This window comes from Notamacropus eugenii, chromosome 3, assembly GCF_028372415.1.
Source record: "Notamacropus eugenii isolate mMacEug1 chromosome 3, mMacEug1.pri_v2, whole genome shotgun sequence".
Lineage (NCBI taxonomy): Eukaryota > Metazoa > Chordata > Mammalia > Diprotodontia > Macropodidae > Notamacropus > Notamacropus eugenii.
The window spans coordinates 314574726-314596379 of NC_092874.1; the positions used below are offsets into that span (position 1 = coordinate 314574726).

Here is a 21654-nt window from a genome sequence, read left to right on the forward strand (position 1 = left end):
TCCTGCTGCTCTGCGGGGGGTAGAGGAGAAGAGGAGGGGAGGAACTGGCCCGGCGGGGCAGGGGTGGTCTGTGCCAAGCCTCCGCGCCGGGGCCACTGCCGCCGCTGCTGCTGCTCAGGGTTGGCCCGCCCTCCGCAGCGAGCGGCCGCCCCCCAGCCTCCCCTCCCTCCTCCCCCACCCCCAGCTCACTCCTGGGAAATGCGTTTGGCTGCGTAGTGCCTTCCCCTCCTACCTAGTGCAGTCTCGCGTGTGCGAGTGTGTCTGTGTGCGTGTGTGCGTGTGTCTGTGTGTGCGTGTCTGTGTGTGTCTGTGTGTGTCTGTGTGTGTGTCTGTGTGTGTGCGTGTCTCTGTGTGTGTGTGTGTCTGTGTGTGCGTGTCTGTGTGTGTGCGCGTGTGTCTGTGTGCGTCTGTGTGCGTGTGTCTGTGTGTGTGTGTCTGCGTGTCTGCGTGTGTGCGCGTGTGTCTGTGTGCGTGTCTGTGTGTGTGCGTGTGCGCGTGTGTCTGTGTGCGTCTGTGTGCGTGTGCGTGTGTGTATCTGTGTGTGTGCATGCACCCACACCGCTCTGACCGCGCGTTTGAAGACCATACAACTGCAGAGCAGATGCTCCTGAGTGGCCCGCCCTGGGCATGGACAGCCGAGCCGACGAAATCAGCACCAGAGATCCAAAAAGCTGCCAGCCTGAGCTGAGGGCCAGGGCCGGAGAGGGGAGAGGCAGCGAGTGTGGGGAGAAAAGGAGCCTGAGGCTAGAACCCGGGAAACGGGAAAGTCGGGCAAATCCCTCCAGCAGCAATGGCTAATAATTACAGCTAATAATTATATAGTGTTTTACTGGTGCTATCTCAGTGGAAGTAGCTGAAGCCTGATTCGAATTGGGGTCGTCTTGACAGCCGGTCCAGTACTCTCCTTACTGTGTCACTAGACTCTGGGCCACAGGTTCTTTACAAATGCGGCCAAGGGACTGGAATATTAGATAATCTCTAAACTGTGAAAGACTCCGGGACCTGGTGGCTATCCACAGCCTTGGTTGTGTGATCTTGGGCAAGTCACTTCACTCTTCTTTGCCTCAGTTGCTCAAAAGTAAAAGGAGGACACACAGGAGGAGATGGCAAATTGATACAGTATCTTTATCAAGAAAACCTCATCAACAGTGTCCATGGAGTCATGTAGAGTCAGACAGGACTAACCAACTGAACAATAAAAAATAGGAAAAGAGCTCTGTAAGTGTTTCCAGAGGATCTCAATTGCAAACCTGACTTTGCAACTACCTGTGTGACTTTGGGAACGTCATTTCTTCTCTGTTAGTTGAAATATCCTCCTTTTTTTCCCCTCTCCCTTTTAAAAAAAAAGGTTGGACTAAATCACTAGTAGGTGATCTCTAAGGTCTAACATTGTACGATTTGGGGAGTACAGTAATGGTCTCTAATGTAGCCCAGGGACTGTGAGTGAGCTCTTTCTATGTCCTGCATCATACAGTAACACAGAACCAAGTGTCAATATTGGAGTAGAAAGGATCTTCAAGATCCAACACCCTAATTTTACAGATAGAGACCAAGTGACAACCAAGCTCACAAAGCTGCTTGGTCCTAGATCTCTGTTAAAAAGAACACTTTTAATAGTCTTAAACAGTCTCTTTAATGCACTAAGAACATTTCTTCACTTATTTTCCAGGCCATTTCTATACCAAGCCTTCTACATCAGCGGCATCTTCCTCATGTCCCTCCCACTATAACTCTGTATCTAAGGCTTAGACTAGAGTGGTGGCTGTATGAATGGAGAGAATGCGCCATATTTAAGAGATTTTGTGAAAGCAAATGCCAAGGTTTATCAATGGATTGGATGTATGTGGTGAGTGGGAAGTTGAGGACGGCCAGTGTAACTAGTATGGTGGTGCCCTAGACAATAACAGGGAAGTTTGGAAGGGGGAGAGAGGCAAAAGGCATTAAGTGCTTGTGAGTAAAACACCGGAGACACAAAATAGAGAAGCAAGACAGTCCCTGCTCTTAAGAAGTTCACATTCTAATAGGGAGAGATGACACCCAGGGAAGGCTTCAGCTGCAAGTCCAGCGGTCCTTAGGGTAAAGAAGCAAGGTAGACAGTAATGCCTTTTTCCCTTTAATGTCAGTTCTACCAATAAAACCATAACTGTTTTTTGATGTTGAACCATTAGATAGTGACCGAGGAAAATAATGTCAATTTCTATATGAATTCAAGAATTAATGAGATCATGTAGGAGTAAGAAAGTTGATATTAAGATGATTTGGATCTTTGTTTTATGAAGGGGTGAGGAAATAAAATTTATATAACACTTTCAATGAAATTTTCGAAGTTGCTTATTGATTATAATAACCTCATTCCCAAACCCAGCAACTTCTGAGCTGAGGCGTTAAGATGGAGCTGCCCTACAACTAACATAAATTTTGAATCAGATCAGCTATAGCTTTAACCTCTTGCATATGTGACAGACCTTAAATTGACTTCTAAAGATCTTTCCATTGAATGTGGAGATCCCCTGGAAACTTCTGGCAACTCCAGAAACACGATGGCTTAGTACTTGGGCCCCTCCCCAACCTCGAATCTCCTGACAGCTTCTGGCTAAGTATTCTGGCTCATACTTGAAAGGGTATGGCGCTTTGAGAAGATGAGGCAGTCCCCTCATTAGTCACTGAGTAGGGAAAGCTAATTCCCTTAGCTGCTTATTTAAAAGGGAATGACTGCTATCTCCTTTCGCTGATCTTGGGTTTGGACCTGCCACTTCTGTGTTTATTTCCTGATCTTAGGTGAACAAATATCAATTCCAAAATGGCCATGATCAAGACGGGAGGCAGCCCTGAGTTCCAGAGGTTTACTGACCATGGCTCCTTTGGGTCAGAGTGGACTGTGGGGAGGGGAGGAGTCCCCAGCAACTGCTCCAGCCCAAGAGTGCTGTGACCACCAACAAGAGGATGGGTCGAAGCCTGCCTCATTTTTAAGCAGACATGAATTGTGAGTTGTTTGGACAGTAAAGAACTGAAGTTAAGTGTTACTATGCATATTCAGCAGGGGCAGCTAGGTGCCAGGTCTGGAGTCAGGAAGACTCATCTTTCCGAGTTCAAGTTCAGCCTCAGGCATGTACCAGTTGTGTGACCCTGGGCAAGTTACTTAACCCTGTTTGCCTGAGTTTCCTCATCTGTAAAATGAGCTAGAGAAGAAAATGGCAAACCACTCCAGCATCTTTGCCAAGAAAACCTCAAATGGTATTGAGAAGAGTGGGACATGACTGAAAATGACTGATCAACAAAACAACATGGCTATTCAACAATACCCCAAACTGTTGTATGCTTTGATGAGGTTTAAGTATCAACCTCCAATGAAAATATAACTAGTTGCAAGTTGCTACTGAATCCTATTTTAAGATTGTCAGTACATGCTGTGAGTTGTTTGTGTTTTATAATAATTTCTTTTCTGTCTAGGAAATAATTCCTGTCCCATACCTGATTCATATTGTATTCTTGGAATCTTTCTCCTCTCTTTTTGGCTAGACTAGTCACAGTCCAAAATCTAAGCCTTGAGTGATTATTTTCCCAGGGTTGGGGAATTAAGTAGTCAATGAGTGTGAGAAAAGGGAGCCTAGGCCCTCTCATTAGAAGCCAGTCTTGCCTAAGACTCAACCCAGTCTAACCTCATCCATGGGTCCAGAGAAAAGGAGCCCCTTGGGGAAAGGAGGGAGCCCACAGTCCCAACCCTTTGGTCCCAGCAGGGGTTCTTTGTTGTTAGAGCTCCATAAAAATAAACAAAACATACAAATATGATGTGCCCCTGTAGACTATAAAAGAGCTTTAAAAAAAAAGTAAATTTTTTTTTTTCAATTTTGTATCGTCTAGATACAGCTGTAGAATGTAATTCATCACTTAGTTGGGGCAATTATGGGTCATGCAAGTGAGGCCCCTTGGTGTTGTGGAAAGAGTATTGGAGTTAGGTGAGAACTGGATTTGAATCTCACCTCTCATTTATTAGCTCTAGGCAAGTCACTTAAGCTCTCTGAACTGATTTTTTTTTCTTATAAATTGGGGTAGTAATACCTGCAATACCTCCTCCAGGATTGTTATTAGCATGAAATGATAAGAGGCATTTAAAAGCACTTTGCAACCTTAATGAACTATTTATACAAAAGTCAGCTATTAGGATGGGCAGTGGATAGAGTATCAGGTCTGCAGTCAGGAAGAATCATCTTCCTGAGTTCAAAGCTGGCTTCAGATACTTACCAGCTGCGTGACCCTGGTACTTAACCCTTTTGCCTCAGTTTCCTTATGTATAAAATGAGCTGGAGAAGGAAATGGCAAACCACTCCAGTATCTTTATCAAGAAAACCCCAAATGGGGCCATGAAGAGTCAGACACAACTGAAAATTAGGATACTATCTGGGCATTCCAGGTTTTATCACTTTCTTAAGCCAGAGTACATACAATAGTCAACTGAAGTTATTCCATCTCCCCCCCCCCCCCCCCTGCTGTCCCCTTCTCCCTTCCTTTTCCTCCCTCCTTTCTCCCTTTCCTTTCCCATGGCACTTGTACTAGGGGGCTTCACAGTGTCAGTTATGAGCTAGCTTATTAATGCCTCCTCTGACAATCTTTTCAGACCAACACAGGGTCCTGTTCTCCTCATGCCTCTGAACAGATAGATGATCAGTTAACTAAAGGTGACAGCTCTAAATCTGTGCAAGTTTCTAGTCGTGGAGGATTACCCAAGTGGGTTGTGTTTCCTTGCTGAGGATCCCTCTATTTCATTCTTTTCTTTGGCTCCCTTCTTCCTTCACATCTCCTTCTTCCCTTCTGAAAATCCATCTTGAAAACAATGCAGGTCCTTAACCTTCTCTCCCCTCTGCCAAACACTTAGAGCTGCCCAGGAATGGTATATAATCTTGTAAACCTGCAGGTTAGTACACCTCGAATTTTAGTATGCCATGTTGAGGTGACTGCTTTTACTCATGTTAGAACACAGAATTGAAGCTAGAGGGGCACAACCATTCCTGTCTGAGAAATAATAAACCCGTAGTGAGTCAAGGGGCACCTGGGGCAGTCACCCTCTCTCCTCTTTGATAGGTGAGTGTTTGACATCTTGCCTGGAACCAGGCCTCCATGGTCACAAGGCCAACGTTCTCCAACCATGTTGAAGTTGCTCCTGTCATCCTGTCATTCCCACAGCACCTAAACGTTGGACTCTCTGCTCCTGATAGACTCAAATTGGTGAGTTTTTGTCCTTTGTCTTTCCTGGAACCACTGGTCACCATCTGTAACATGTATCCCCACCTCCCTACTGCATTCCCCTTTATGAGAGGCCAATCCCCATTAGTATGCAAGTTCCTTAAGGGAGGGACAGTCTTTACATGTTTGTGTTTATATAAACAACACAGCACATTTGTGGGAGCCCGGACACTTACCAGTGGAGTTAGGCTTCCCTTTCTCACAATATTTGGTTACATTCCCACCCCAGAGTCCTAGGAATGATTATCTTTAAGCTTAGGTTTTAGTCTCCCCAAAAGGGAGAAGTAAAAGAGTATACGTTGTACAAAACGAATCAAGTATGGTCCAAGTATTTATTTCTGACATAAGAAATGCTTAACCCCAAATACTCATAAGCATACAGTGACAGAAAAACAAAAGTGACAGAACTATTATTATACTCTGCTGGAAGGCTGAGCCTTAAGCCTTATCAGAATAGCCTCATTTTGTGAATCTGCTGAGTAGGAATTTTATATTTCATTTCATTTTTATGCTGTTCCTGTCACAATAGATGTTTTCTGGCAAGTTGGGATACTGCTTGGGCTCATCTTTTAATTAGTGGTTATTTGCTTCCTTGTTGATATTCAGGTCTAACCAACGGAACCACAACCGCTAAACCTTTTGAACTTACAAGGTGGTCTCCAAGCTTAGGATCCTGCTCATCGCAGGATTAGTACTTTTGCACCTAAGATCAGGAAGGAACAAATGCAGAAGAGGAAGCCCCCTGTACCAGGATCAGGTTCACCTAGGCAGAATATGGGCTTTAGCTGCTATGTGCTCATGACCACATGGTAGTTAGCTTGGGGATAGAACTACTGGCCCTTCCCCTGACCCTCATGAGATATAACTTGGACAGTCTTGAAACAATCTGCAGCTGGAAAGAGGATAGTGGCAGAAGTGGAGTCATAGGTTAAAGATCCACTGAGTCATTGGCTCTTCTAGCTTAACCGCTAATAAGAGATGGCTTTCACTTTGACAAAGTACCACGCCCACCTCAATACTGAGTCATACACATGAGTAGCCAGAAACATCCAGGGGGTTTCTTCATCTCGAAAACAACCCAGGACTGAGTCATATGTAGCCAGAATCAGGAAGGGCAGTTTTGTACATACTCTGTTCAACTCCTGGTAACACTTGTTTTACCAAGGGATCCTAGCGTTAAGATCCAGACTAATCTAATCTTGAGCCTATTGAATAGTCTTTAGTAGGCTTGTAGGAAGTGCACATATTTCCTACCTGAATTCCTTAAGGTCAGGGACTAATTCACTGTCCTGTCTCCCAAGTTAGCATAAGGTCTCATGCAGAGCTGACTGAATGAGAACCTAGATCCTACCTGAAAGATCTGGGTAACCTTATAGAAATGAGATGTGAAAAATGAGCCAAGGGAAAACCATAATGAAAGGAAATTAATCTCGTATTGGGGATGCCAGATCACTGATAGTAATGGAAGATTGGAGCCCATGGTCTACCCCCTCTTTTCTCCCCTTATTTATTGCACATTCTTCCCTGCTGACCTGTTTATCCCCATTAGTTGCCTTCTTGGTTTGGTCACCACGAACATATATATTTCAGGTTTTCTTAGGTCAGTCCCAATTAGAAATATACTATTCACAAATCAATGGCTAGTTAGATGACACTGTGGATAAAGTGCCAGGGCTGGAGTTGGGCAGACTCATTCATCTTTGTGAGTTCTAATCTGGTCTTAGACACTTAATAGCTGTGTGATGTGACCCCGAACAAGTCACTTAACCCTGTTTGCCTTCGTTCGTCATCTGTAAAATGAGCTGGAGAAGGAAATGGTAAACCACTCCAGTATCTTGGCCAAAAAAACCCCAAATGGGGTCATGAAGAATTGGACGTGACAACAAATGACAAAGTCACAAACCAGGGGGAAAACCCCCCAACCAAAAAACCTCACAACCTTTTCTCTGATCATATGTGCTGGTTTGTTCAGAAAATATAAAAGTTATACCTATGGGCTCCCTTAGACTGGAATCTCAGAATTGGAAGGGACCCCAGACATTTAGTCCAATAAATACCTAAAACACAAATTTCCCTCTATATCTGCAGCAGGTAGTCATCCAGATTCTACTGGAACAGCTCCAGTGAAGGGGAACTTACTACAAATGCAGTCCATTCCATTTTTGAGCAGCTGTATTACGTTTTTTTTTTATTCTATCAAATTTAAATCTCTGTTCAGTTTCCTTCCATTTATGACCTAGTGTTTATTTCCAGGACCAAGTAAAGTAAGTTAATAAATAGCTAGGTGGTGCGGTGGATAGAGTGTAGGGCCTGACATCTGGAAGATCTGAGTTCAGATCTAGCTTCAGAAACTTACTGTGTCCCTGTTTGCCTCAGTTTTCTCTGCTTTAAAACAAACCAGAGAAAGAAATGGCAAACCACTCCAAATTATTGCTGCTACACGACCGAGCTTTAAAAACAAACAGAAAACTTCAAGAAACTATATGCCCTCTATTGCTTTTCCAAGTCTTCTCTTTTCATCCTCAGTTCCTTAAACTAATCTTCATGCAGCATATTCCCCTCACCTTCCTGGTCATTCTTTCCACTTTGACCTGTCTATGGTTTGTCTGAAAGGAGTTGCCCATAAATCTGGAGGGCGAGCCCACACACTCAAACTCTATTTTTAGCTGCTGTCAGTCTCCTAGAGCAGGCTCTAGATGAAACTAGATTACTTTCTCTGGCTTGAGTCCACATGTAGAGAAAATGTCACATCTATCTGTATATCTACCTTGCTTAAGAGAAAACATGATTTATAGAGAACCATCATTTCCACTCAACTTAAAGGTGGGATATGAGGGAGAAGTCATTTGGGACCAATAAAGAGGCAATTTTCAAAGAGGGAAAATAAGCCCCAAATCCTTATTCATCATAGTTCAACATATATGTAGGCTTTAATTTTGGGAGGATGGGATATATATGTATGTATAAAGGCAGGATGTGTCTTTATAGTTTTTTAGATTAACTTTGCAGCAACATTAAAAATCCCAATAATAGTTTGTTTTTATTTACCAAAGGTGACAAATACATTTTAAAAGTTATTTTAGCAATGAGCATCTCTTTTTCAGATTATGAATTATAATAATGTATTTTTGCCAAAATTTGCTAGAATAACAACCACCCAAATCAGCAATTAAAGTGCTTTATTCATTTAAAACTGTAGTCAATAAATTCAGACTATTCATCAGACACACAATTTTAACCATAAACATATACATTTTAAAATTTGTTCTAAAATGTGAATTAAAAAAATTAATTGACTCTGTGCTAGGTTAGCATAAGAAATTAGAAATCTTGGGTTAAGGAGTTAACAGTCTTCATTTCCCTATTTATTCCCAGATGGTCTCCATAGAGTAGGGGCTTAACTTAACCATTTTTGTGTGTCATGGACCCCTTTCACAGCATGTTTTTAAATGAATAAAATGTACATGATTACATAGAAAACAAAATATAATGAAACAGAGATGTAATTTTTCCCCCTATCTAAGCTCATGGATCCCTTGAAACATATCTGTAAGCCCCTTAAGAAGTGTGTGGACCTCAGGTATAAACCCCTGTTCTAAGAAGTTGTTCTATACCATCTGAAATTATGACCGCAACAAAAAAATCCAGTGGGCTCTTTTATGTGTTCGTGAGTACCGTGCCCTCACTTCCTCTTCATAAGACTTCTAGTTCTCTTTTTTTTATCCTCTTTCTACTAAGATTATCTTATTACCTACTTCACATCAAAGACTGAGTCCGGCTGTCTCACAGATTATCATCTTTGCTCCAATCATTACTTTTATGTGGCTTCTCATCCTTCCTTTTAATCTCAGTGGAATTGAGACCCTTTATCTCCTCCCCAGAGCCAACCCTGAGATCTTCATGCCTTCTCTAGATCTTGCTTTCTCAAATATCCATTCCTTCTTAGTAATTCGATCTCTGCCTCTTCATAATCTACTACCTATTTTTAAACATTAAGTCTCATTCTCCCATCTTCCTAATGGAAACATGTTCCTTTTGACCTTAGTATTCTACAGTCCCAATTCTCTCCTTCCTTTTATTGTCTAACACCTAAAAATGCGTGATCTATGCTTACTGCTCCCTTTTCCTAGACTTTTGCTATCCTGTGAGGGACAACAGGGCATAGTGAACCTCTCTCTGTCCTTCCTCTGACACTTTCTGTCTGTTTCTGGGCAAGTCTCATTACCCTAGGTAACTCTCGAATAAGCTGAAGAGTTGCCAAACCACATCAGTGGAGAGAGTTCCCCTGTATCATGAAAATCAGAGCTCCAGTTTAAAAAAAAAAAACCCTCTTACTCTTAATGTCATGTTACAGAGAAATAATTACCTACTTCTGGAAACTCTTTGCTTTGGATGCCCTGGTTTTCTTGCAACTCTTGTCTTTCCTGGAATCCTAAATCCTTCAGACTCTTTCCCCAACTTCTATCTCTCTTGAAGAATCACATTCCCATCCATGGCTTCAACTGTGGCCTCTAGTTGGATGATTTCAAAATCTCTATCTTTAGCCTTGACCTCTTGCCTTCATTCCAAATTTCCATCTATCTGTATAACATCTCTCCTGGGATTTCTTGATATTAGCTCAAATACAACACATTTAAAACTAAACTCACTCTATGTCCAAACAAACTAGCTTCCATTCTCTCTTGGCTGCACTGGCCTAGTGGCAGTTTCCAGAACAAGATACTCCTCTTGTCCCTAGGCCTTTGTGCCGGCTACACCCATTTCTGGAATGCCCAGCCTCCTCAACTCCAAGTCAGTTTCCCTGGCTTACTTCAAGACTCAAGTCAAATCCCATCTTGTGTAGGAGGCCATTCCTGGTTCCTCCAGTGGCTAGTTAACAGTAACTTTGGTTACTCTCTCTCCGACATATCTATTTGTTTACATGTGGTTTTCCGTTGGAATGCAAGCTCCTTGAGGACAGGGACAGGTTTTTGTTTTTTTGCCTGTCTGTGTATCTCTAGCAGTGTGTGCCATCTATTAAGGGCTTAATAAATGCTGTTGACTGACTTCTCCCTCTATATCCAGATTTCACCAAGTCCTGTCAGTCCTTTCACTAAGACATCTCTGATCTTTCTTCAAACCAACGGCCATGACTCTAGAGCACGTTCTCATCACCTCGTAACAGGATTATGTAGATGAACTGGCTCCTCATGCCTCCCTCCTCTTAACCCTGCAGTCCTTCCTTGCGCACCACTGCCAAACCAATCTTTCTATTTTTAAAGGCTTTCATCATATCGTTTTCTTATTTAAGGCCATTAAACTCTTTCTCCTGATTTTCAAGGGCCTTTATAAGTGTGGCCCTTCATCAAGGATCCAACCTCATCTCACTACTTCCCTCTATGATCTTTCTTTCTTCTTTAGTCCAACTTTTATCTCTCTCTCCCCTCCCAACCTTCATATAATATTCTTGGATCTCCATTTCTATATTTTATTTATGCTGCTATCTTACCCAGAATGAACTCTGGTGATGAAATGTCCCAAGGTCAACTCCAAATAGAAAGCTTTGCCAAATTAGATTTACACTAGTTGCTAGCATTCTGAATAACAAGAGGGAGAAGATGATTTCTGTCCTACCTACTAAGAAATCAGAGGGCTTCTAGGCCTATTTGACCTATGAAAATTGGTATGCAAATTCTTAAAACTAAAATGATAGGCATACAAGTACTTAATTTTGTCTTCAGAAACAGAAATTCATGCCCCTGAGATTGGCTGTAATTTTTAGAGATATTCTATGGAAGAAAAAAAAAGGAATCTCATACAGTGATATAATAAGACTAGTAAGGCCCATGTAACTTAATACATACTTAGCACTTACAGAAGGAACTTGTGTACTGTGTGTACACCATAATAACATGGGATGGGACATGAAGATATTAGAGAAAGGGGAGGCAAACATTTTAAGATCATAAAACCTAAGAATAAACTCGAAGTAGTCGACTTTGATGTTGATAAACAACACTTTATTTTTCCACCCCAACACTCTAAAACTATAGTAATAAACAAAGTGCAAGTCCTTTGAAAAGTCAACTTGGTTAAACAAAACTTCTATTAAATATATTTCACAGACCATAAGCATCATATTTTCTCAATCCCTTGCAGATACTCAGAGCCATGCAGCATAGTTAGACTTTTGGTGTTGAAAGCCTGCTTCATGTTGTTTTATTATTATTATTATTGCTAAAGAATATGAATTAGTTGTCAAGGTTTCAGCAACAGTGATTAATTAAATTTTGAAAGCTCCACAAGATATTCGGACATAAAGTCATGAATCCATATATCAGTTTCTGGTAGTGACGTGTCCACCAAGTAGGCCACTATTTTTCGATCCCAAGGATTGGTACTTTCGACAACTGTCTGTACCAACGCAACCAAAGGTTTCTTCTCGACATGATTTCGAAACACTATTGAAGCTTCTTCTGACCACTGACTGCATCTCACTCCTTGTACAAAAATACAAAGAGAAGTCGTAAGAATATACTTCTGCAATCAAATATTATTTTTATTTTATTCAAAATAGTCTGAAGAGTCCAAGTTAGAATTCCTGAAAGTAAAAAATAAGCAGCAGGAAAATAATTTTTTTTTTAAGTTTTTGCCATAGTTTTCCCAATCTGAATTGAGCCACTGAATTGAGTGCACAGAAATTAAATTAATTCAAAGACATTAATTACCTACTATGCAACTAAACACTAAAAATAAAAGAGAATCTGAGCTCTCAAAGAGTTTACATTCTAGAATTTTCCTTGGAGTGTGATGCTGTGGAATAAAATAAGGAACATAGAATGACCATATCTCTTTGCTCAATATGATCATTTCAAAAGAGAAAGGATAGGTCCATTTCCCTCGTAAATAATTAAGATAACAGTTCCCCTACAAATGTTCTTAGGAAGAGTAAATGTGAGTGTGTGTGTGTGTGTGTGTGTGTGTGTGTGTGTGTGTGTGTGCGCGCGCGCGCGCGCTGTGTTAAGGCTTATCTTGGGCAAGCCACTCCCTTTGGGCCTCAGCTACTTTATCTATAAAACGAGGGTGTTAACACTACATAATCTTTTAAGTGCCTTCCAGTTCTGGGACTCTGAATATATGAATGACATCAGTAAAATTTCTCTGATTCTAGATTCTTTCAAAATTTTTAATATAACTCATTCTAATAATAAGGGGTATGGGACTGTGAGTCGGGCAATCTGAGTTAAGGTATCAGAGCAGGTTGCTGAAGATTTGGGATAATAAAGCAGGTAAAGGCCTTAAAATTATCTAGTTCTCCTTTTTTCATTCTACAAAGGACGAAACTGAGCCCCATCAAAGGACTTGCTGAAATTCACAACAGAGTAGGTAGCAAAGCCAGGAATTCAAGCGAGGCTCCTTCCAAACTACAGATTTAGCGTTTTTTTCATCATACCAAAGGACCTCTGTCCTCTCTCTGGGCCATGGTTTTCTTTTCTCTAAAATGAACAGACTGAACTAGGTAATTTTAAAAATGTCTTTTCATTTGTTAGAGTCTATCATCTGAGATCCTAGAGTTCAGACTGCAAGTGCCATCAGACACTCCATACGATCTTTAAAACTGAATTGAAGCAATAAAATTTCATTTCATAAACTTGGACACCTAGGTTGATATTAAATCTATATAGAATGAAGTTAGTATGTCAGTATGAAGTTACATCAGGTTTAATAAAAGTAATGGAATTTGGGCACAATCTATGTACTTATGCCTTCTGTTTTTGTGTAATTCTTTTCTGGAAATATTCCCCCCCCTCAATCCAACAAGGCATCCTTTGTCATGAAGATTAATAACAAGAAAAAAGTCAGTATAACAAAACCAAACACGCTGCCTGCATCTAACCGTATTTGTATTATTCCATATTTACAGCTCCCCAATGAAGGAAGTTGCAACTCTCCACTGGGGGCATGGTCATAATTATTACACAGTCTTCAGCTTGGTTTTATTTTGTTCTTAACATTTTCGTTATATGTCACTGTGTATATTATTTTCCTGATTCTCTTCACTTTCCATCTGTTTGTAAGTTTTCCCACATTTGGCTTAATTCTTAATAGTCATCATTTCTTAGAACATAAGAATCTTCCATTTTATATCTATGCAGTACAAGTTGTTTAGCTATTTCCCAGTTGACAGATCTCTTTGTTTTGAGTTTTCCGCCCTCCCAAAAAGCACACCCACTATTTCTGTGTACGTAGGATCTCTGTTTCAGGCCTCCCCGAAGCCCACATATAAGCAGAGACAAGGGCACGTCCTAGCACTGGTTCCAACTCTATAATTTACCTGCAAGCTGAGCTGTGATGGCCTGAAAGGGCAGCTTCCGGAACATGTCCACTAGAGGCTGTACTTTCCTGATGCTCACTAATTCATGTTTGCCATAGTCCAACTCATAAACAGACACTAGGCCATTGGTCAGAATTCCTTTTAAAAGCACTCTGTGCCACCTAAAAGTGTTTCATGGATTAAAGAGAAAAAACAGTTCAAGTAAACATCGGCCTCACAGCTAAACACCATTTAGGATGAAAAATATAAAGTTAATGTGGGAGCTAAGATCAAAGACCAAAATTATCTAGATGCTGCACACTCTTTGAGGATGCTACCATTTCTGGGTCCACAGGCTATCAGTAATGGAGTTTGACTCAAGATTAGAATGAATATTGCAACAAGGGTAAGACATTAAAGACATAAAGGCAATTTTAAAATTCTGAACTTAACACCAAATACAATGAGCATTTCCATATACAAGCAGACCAGAGAAAGAGAATTGTACACAAAACTATACGTTCCTATTATTTACTTTTCCTTCAGTCTATAATAAATTCAAAGTATAACTTTCAAAGTTGTCTTGCTTTTGGAGAATGGCATTTAAGTGATAAAAGTTTAGAGCTTGTAGTTAAACACAAGAAAACACCAATCATTGCCAGCTTTTCTTCTCATATGACCATGAAAACTAGACTTCTTGTCCAGTTCCAAGCTGAAAACCTTGAGGAATAAGAACATATTTTGTTGGGCTAGAGTAGAAAGGATCATGGAAGCACGTAGTGCTGGAAGGGGTGTCAGAGGCATTCCAGACCACCCCCTTTGTTTTACAAATGAGGGACACCAAGTGCCTTGTCCAAGGTTAGAAAGTCAGCATCAAAGGCAGCATATGAACCTGTCTAGAGCCGGCGGTATTCTTTTCCCAGCACCACAGTTTAGAGCTGGCAGAGAGTTTGGAGGTCACTGAGTCTAGCCCCTTTACTGTGCAGATGAAGTAACGAAGGCCCACAGAGGGGAAACAGCTTGATTTGCACAGCAGATGGAAGTGGATGAAAGGCAGCTATGACTTCGCTGAAGTGCCTTTTACTGAAAAAATGAGACAGCTCCTCGGATAACCTTATATGTAGCCATCGGAGGGTGAGCTGCAAATAGCACTTGCTATTACAAGTCAGAAGTAAATTTCTATAGAAACTAATCTGGAGAAGAGAAGAGGAGAAGAATGGAACCAGAAGGACCCAGCATTAAGTTCCACCTCCTGATATCTACTGGTGTGTGATCCTGGACAAGCATGCTCTCCACAAGACCACAAGTGGCAGAAAAGGTGGCCATCCACAATGGCAGAAGGAGATTCCTCATCTGGGAGTTCCCTACGTCAGTGAAATCCCACCTAGAGTTTCCATCCCCCCAAGATGAAGGCAACTTATATATGGAAAAATGCAGAATAAGTAGGCATCATGTGACCTGCATGGGTAAAGATTACATCTACTGATACAAAGCTACAAATCTAAGCATTATGAACTTTTTCCCCCTCAATCTTTGAGATAAAATCTATTCCAGTTTATTACCCATATCACTTAGGACTTAATCTTCCTAAGTCTTCAGTTTTCTTATCTGTACCTAAATTGGTTGGACTTGATGGCCTCGTGGGCTTCTTTCCCGTTCTAGAGTTATGATTCAATGACTTAGTGTGGTCAGCTGACATGTTCTTCCCATGTCTCTGCTGGAGATCATACTCAAACATGCTGTAGCATCTGAAGAACTGTGAGATGCAACGCCTAATGTTAGCAGATCTCAGGTCTCCCAAAGTTCCTTTTCTGCTAATTCTCTTTTGTACAACAGTTTTTGTTTCGTAGGTAATGACACTTAGGTGAAGCCTGGAAGACGTGTGAGTAAAACTGTCATGGACTAACCATGGACTAACCACAGCAAGTGTATGACTACTAAAAGCTGAGGACAAACAAGAGCGAAAGAAATATTTTCAAAAGAAAACAAAATCTCCTAAGAATTAAATCAAGTGAGTCTATGTTCTGATTATATAGTGAGAAATCTAAGAGCTTCTGCAGTCTAAGCATAAATGGGTTTTAACAGAATGGTGGTCACTGCCATTGGGATTTGAATTGTACAGTTTCACAGGCCAGCAAACCCTGTAATTAATCAGACTCCTTTTCTATTTAAAATCCTTTTTTTTGCCAGTTCCAAAGTGACCCCACTGGAGCAGAGAACTTTTGGCACTGACTTCTCTGAGGACAGAACTCACACTGTGAGTACAGATGCCCCGCTGCCACCGCACCCCCCAAATACCTACTTGTTTTCCACTTTTGCAGCATACACTTTGTCTTTTTCCACCGTTACGGCTCGCTCTTCAGACACACTATAATACAGAATCATTTCTTCCATTAGAACTTCCAGTTTATGTAACTCTTGCCAAGGCTGGATAACAAAATGGCCAGGATGGCAGGCCACTGGCACATACACATCCATGTGTTCTCCGGGCTTCGACAAAGGTATTGGAGGCGGAAGATCCATCACAGAGAGGTTGGTAGTATATTCTATTACAGACTTTGGGATGGGATTGTTGAAGTTTTTCTTGACACTTTCAAGAGTGGTTCTAGGTACTGTGACACTGTCACTTTTGTTGTCAGGGCTACCTTCATTGGGTGTGGCACTCAAAAACACATCCTTCTGATGCTTCCATAAATCCGCATTTGTAATTTGCCGATTAATGCTACGATGAGGATCTGGGAAATTTTTAGGAGTAAACAGATAAATATGTGCAATCCCTTTGGGGTCATCCAATTTCATAACCTTTTGGAAAAGAAATAAAATGATTTAATAAAGCAAGATGTACATTTATCTTAAAAAGGTAAAGTTATTTACAGAATCAACATTGTGAAAAAGATGATGTAGTATTTCATGTAAACTGTGCAAATTAAGACATGACACATTTCCCATTGAGTTCTTATATAAAGGTAAAACCAGTAACTTTAATTAGTAACTTTAAGGGATTGATTTACTTACTACACTGAAACACCAAAGAGAGAAATATGACATGAATTATATTTTACTTAAACTTACTCTCATTTACGAAGGTTATATGTTTTGGAAAATATGAATAGTGATTCTATGAGAAAATTTCAATTTTAACACTCTCCCCTTTTTAACACATATAATTTTTACTGTATGTTATTTTGGGATATGAAAACAAGGATATTTGTTCTCTTTTGCTCAAAGTGCTCTATGGTCAAATTGCTTTGGAAAATACTGATTTAGGGAGACTAGTTAATAGCCAAGGAGCTATTGTGGTTAGCGGATATATCCTCAGGCTAGGACGGGGATAAATATAAAATAAAATGTGTGCAGAATCAGATAAGATACCAACAGAAGATTTTAGGGACCTGTGCCAAACTGCTAAGTGACCCAGACTCAAGTACTTGTAGCTCCTACTCTATGTGGGAGACAAGAGTGATTCCCTATGCAGGCTGGGCAAGATAAGGCTCTGGAACACCTAAGAATGCACACAGCACATCTCTGGCTTCTGCTAAAAGAGTAAAAGGAAGCTAAAAGTGCTAGAATTCTTGAACTAGATTTACTAGAATATGGGGAATATGCAGGAAATGGGATTTTTGCAGTACAGGGAACTCCTAGAGTGGGAACCTTTCACTGTATAAACTGCAGCTGTCTATTTAAAGTCATAGGTTCACAGATTTAGAGCTGGAAGAAGCCTCAGAGATCATTTAGTTTGAGCTCATTTTACAAATGGGGAAACTGAGGCCTAGAGAAGTTGAAGGACTCATCCAAGGTCATACAGGTGGCCAGTCAGGAGGTGACCCCAGGTCCACAGACTTTAAAATCAGTCTTTTGTTCTCATTATGTAACAGATGACTTAGCAGGTAAATTCTAGGAGGTTTGCCTGAGACACAGAGATGCTACATGGTTTGCCCAGCACCACAAGGCTAAGAGTTGTCAGAGAGAGGACTGGAAAAGTCATCCATGTGGTATAGAGAAAAAAAGGATTTGGAGTCTGATAACCGAGGTACGAATTTCTTATTTTCTACTTACTACACTTAGGTGGCTTTGGGTCATTTATCTGATACTCAGGTCTCAGCTTCCTCATCTGTCAAGTCCCTTCCAGATCTAACTCTGTGAACCCATGATGAGAACCCAGATCTCCACATTCCAAGTCCAACACAAAGACTGGAAAACGCAAGAAGAGGTCAGGTTAAGTTAGCTTTGAACACCAAACAAAGCAGTTTATATTTGAAGCTGGAGGTAACAGGGAACCACTGGAGTTTACTGAAGAAGGGAAGCAGTGTGGAATGGTAAGACCTGTGCTTTATGAAAATCACTTTAGCAGGTCTGTGGAGGATGGATTCGTGTGGGGAGAGACCAAAGGAAGTCCGATCCAACTGAAGGAAGGTATAGCGATAGTGTAATTGAGAACTGAGGAGAACTTAAATGGGGGGTAGCTCTGTGAATGTGGAGAACGTTTTATGGGACAGATATTGCTAAGAAAGAAATGAGAAGGTTTGTATTAGAAATAAGAGGTGAGTTAGAGAGAAGAGTCACGGATGACACTAGGTAGGGTTGAGAATCTGGGTATCTAGAAGAATGGCAGTGCTCTTAACATAATAGGGAAATTTGCAAGACATGTCAGAATATTCAGTTTTGTTCATAAGGATTTAAAAATTCACTTATGGCATTCTAAATCTGAATCCATTTTTCTTTATCTTACATAAAATAGTGAAGGTACTCCATGCTGTCAGGTATCATTAGGATCTCTTTTTGAATCTTTGTGTTTCCCCCTCAACTCCTAGGCTAGCATCTTATCTATAGTGGGTGTCAGTCAGTCAATAAGAATTTAGTCCTCACTTACTATGTGCCAGGCACTGTGCTAAGTGCTGACATTTCAAACAAAGACAAAAAAAAATCCCTGTCCTCAAGAATATATTACAGTAGGGGACACAACATGTACTCATCTAGGTAAACCTAAACTAAGAGGAAGGTGATCTGACAGGAGAAGGCACTCATGACCATACAGGACGCTTGACAAAGGGGTATTGGGTAAATGTCTCACGCGAACTTTCCTGTGCATTCTTTTCTGCTGGTGCTTCACTGCTACATTACTTCCATGTTTAAAGCAGAGGCAAATGTACTACTTCAAATTAACAACAAAAATTTTTATTGAGAATCACTGTACCTAAAACTGCAGAGGATACAAAGGACGCATTAAGACAATGCCTTTTGCCAAGACAAACTTACCATATAGTTCAGCCAAAGAACACCAGCAACTGTATAATATGGAACTAACTACAAGTTAACTTGAGACTCAAACTCTAGTTTCTACAGATGTTCAGAGAAGGAAAAAATAAGTCTATATGGGATGTATTTAGTCGGGAGAAGACAGTGTTTGGAAAAAGTGGGGCTGGAGCTGGGTCTTCATTTGACATCTTTGGAAAGGGGCATTAAGATGTTCAAAAACAGAAATTCAAGCAAATCAATTTGAAATTCAAATCCAAGAAAAGGAAAACCAATTATTTCAACCATTATTTTTTGTTTATAAGCCAAATTATGCCAGTTATGTTGCATTTCAAAAGTACATGCTAATTGTATCTATGCATTTCATACCAGTTGGTCAAACATATCTAAATCTTTTATGTGCTAGTAAGAGGCAGCATGGTGCAGTAGTTAGAGCTCTGGACTTAAGAGTCAGTTGGGATCCACAGGACCACCAGCTGGGTGGTTCTCACTCACCCTGGGCAAGTCCCACCCACTCCTCATACCCAACTGCCCACTCTTCCCAGCCAAGGGAACCTCTCCAGGCACTAAAGAAGAAAGCCAGCATTACCACACAGCACTGCCAAGAAGAAATTGTATAGTAAATCATAAAGTGCTACATGAGCAAGTTATTATAGAAAATAAAAGCTCAAGCATTTACACAAAATTCTATGCTTAATTATAATTTCCAACAGAGAAATGTTTCATGTTATAGGGTACTTAATTCCTTATCACCAGTTAAAATGGTGGCAAAGTGACACCTATTGGTATAATTGTGGCACATGAATGAGAGAACAAAATACAGGGCTGCATCAGGGGTGGAGAGCCTGCGGCCTCGAGGCCACATGTGGTCCTCTAAGTCCTCAAGGGCAGCCCTTTGACTGAACCCAAACTTCACAAAACAAATCCCCTTAATAAAAAGATCTGTTCTGTAAAACCTGAACTTGGTCAAAAGGTCACAGAAGGCCACATATGGCCTCGAGGCAGCAGAGTCCCCACCCCTGGATACTCACAAAAACCTCACTGTTCACTAGTAAGGACACAAGGTAGGACAAGTGTTTTACAAATATCACAAAAATTTAGGATAATTTCTCAAACAAGAAATCATTTAACCATAAGCTACCCTACGTATAAAAATATAATGGAGATTATGACCGACTCTGAAGGGAAGTCTCCATTTTAATAGAAAATTAAATCTTCCACCAAATCTTTGTCCTTCTTACAGCATTTTCTTGTTAGAGCTTTCCATGATTCAGTCATTCCATAAAATGCTGACCTTAATGCTGCAGTCAGAGCAGTTCAGAACCGTGTCTCTCAGCCAAAGCACAGCGTCCGGGGTCCACATGCCAATACTAAGTGGGAGATCGGCCAGACAGCACTTGATGGCCTGCAGATAAAGCATAATAAAAAGGTATGAATGCTTTTAGCCCATGCCATTCTAAAATTCATGTCATCAAGAATAAAAATGTCATTTTCTATAATTCAGAGATGACCAAAGTACAAAGAAATCAAGTACGACCTATGGAAACTCACTCCTTGTGTGGAGGACAAAATTGAACACAATCACAAAAATTATTGTAGCATTTTAGCTCATAGTTTGTAAAGAACTCTAGCCTGGGCAAAGATGCCAGCTCTGCCACCCGCTGCTCTGGTGACTGTGTTCGTGTCCGTTCAGTCCTCTGGACCTCTGTTTCATCACAAGTAGGCAGCCTCTAAACTTTCTTTCAGCTCTAACTCTATGATAATACGAGACGCTGAAATCTAACAGATGATAATTTAAAAAACCCTCATTATTGCTTTTGGTTTTTACCTTATCTTTTGTTATCTGTTGTTCGGTCATTTCAGTCTTGTTTGACTCTTTGTGCCCCCACTTGGGGTTCCCTTGGCTAAGATACTGGAGTGGTTTGCCGTTTCCTCCTCCAGCTCATTTTCAGATGAGGAACTGAAGCAAGCAGGGTTCAGAGGGTTGTCTAGGGTCACAAAGCTAGCAGGTGTGTGAGGCTGGATTCGAACTGAGATCTTCCTGACTCCATGCCTGACACTATTCCACTGTGCCACCTAGCTTCCCCAATATGAAATGCTGAAGTCTAACATGATAACTAAAAACAAAGACCTTGTTACTACCTTAGGCTTTTACCTTATCTCTTACTACTTCCCATTTCTACCTGAGCAGCTGCTACCAAGCAAGCAGTAAATCTCTGGTCCCCAGCCTTTCAGAGGCCTACAAAGCTTTCTGGGTGAAAGAGGAGAAGCTAGCTTCCAATGCCCTCGTCTTTCTGTTCCTTTTCTGTGCTGCATTTCCTTTCTGTCTTTTCATCTCCTAAGGTGTCCCACACTATAACGTTTTCCTGGGCACCAATAAACGCCACGGAGCTCTTTCTGAGCTCTTTTCTCTCTTATCAAAATGTATTCAAACCTCCTGACTATTCTAAGCTTTCATTTTAGTGGCAATATGGAGAGACTCCATGCAACAAAACACGTTCATCTGCATTTCAGCAATGGACAAGGGTTGCTGCTGTTGCTGGGGCAGGTAGGTGGGGCAGTGGGTAGATAAAGCACTGGGCCTGGAGTCAGGAAGATCTGAGTTCAAATAGGATCTCATACTTACTAGCTGTGTGACCTAGGCAAGTCGCTTTACCCTGTTTGCCTCAGTTTCCTCAAATGTAAAATGACTTTGAAAAGGAAATGGCAAACCACTCAGTATCTCTGCCAAGAAAACCTCAAATGGGATCGCCAGGGAAAACAATTAAACACCAATAACAATGGACAAAGGTTAGGAAAGAGAATAATGATTTAATGCTTTGTTTTTAAGCATTCCAGAAACATGCATTTACAAACAATATAAATGC

The 21654-nt window shown here is 40.9% G+C and overlaps 1 protein-coding gene across 2 annotated transcripts in view; it reads right to left on the reverse strand.

Annotated features, from left to right (window-relative positions):
• Positions 1–11218: 11218 nt before the first annotated feature.
• Positions 11219–21654, reverse strand: part of TDRD7 (tudor domain containing 7) — a 108897-nt gene continuing 98461 nt past the window's right edge. For both annotated transcript variants that reach the window (XM_072596729.1, XM_072596730.1), the window contains exons 14-17: positions 20082–20192; positions 15837–16336; positions 13556–13716; positions 11219–11720 (exon numbers count right to left, since the gene is read on the reverse strand). In XM_072596729.1, coding sequence (XP_072452830.1) covers positions 11500–11720; positions 13556–13716; positions 15837–16336; positions 20082–20192 — 993 coding nt within the window. In that variant the 3' untranslated portion in view covers positions 11219–11499. The remainder of the gene's footprint in view (positions 11721–13555; positions 13717–15836; positions 16337–20081; positions 20193–21654) is intronic.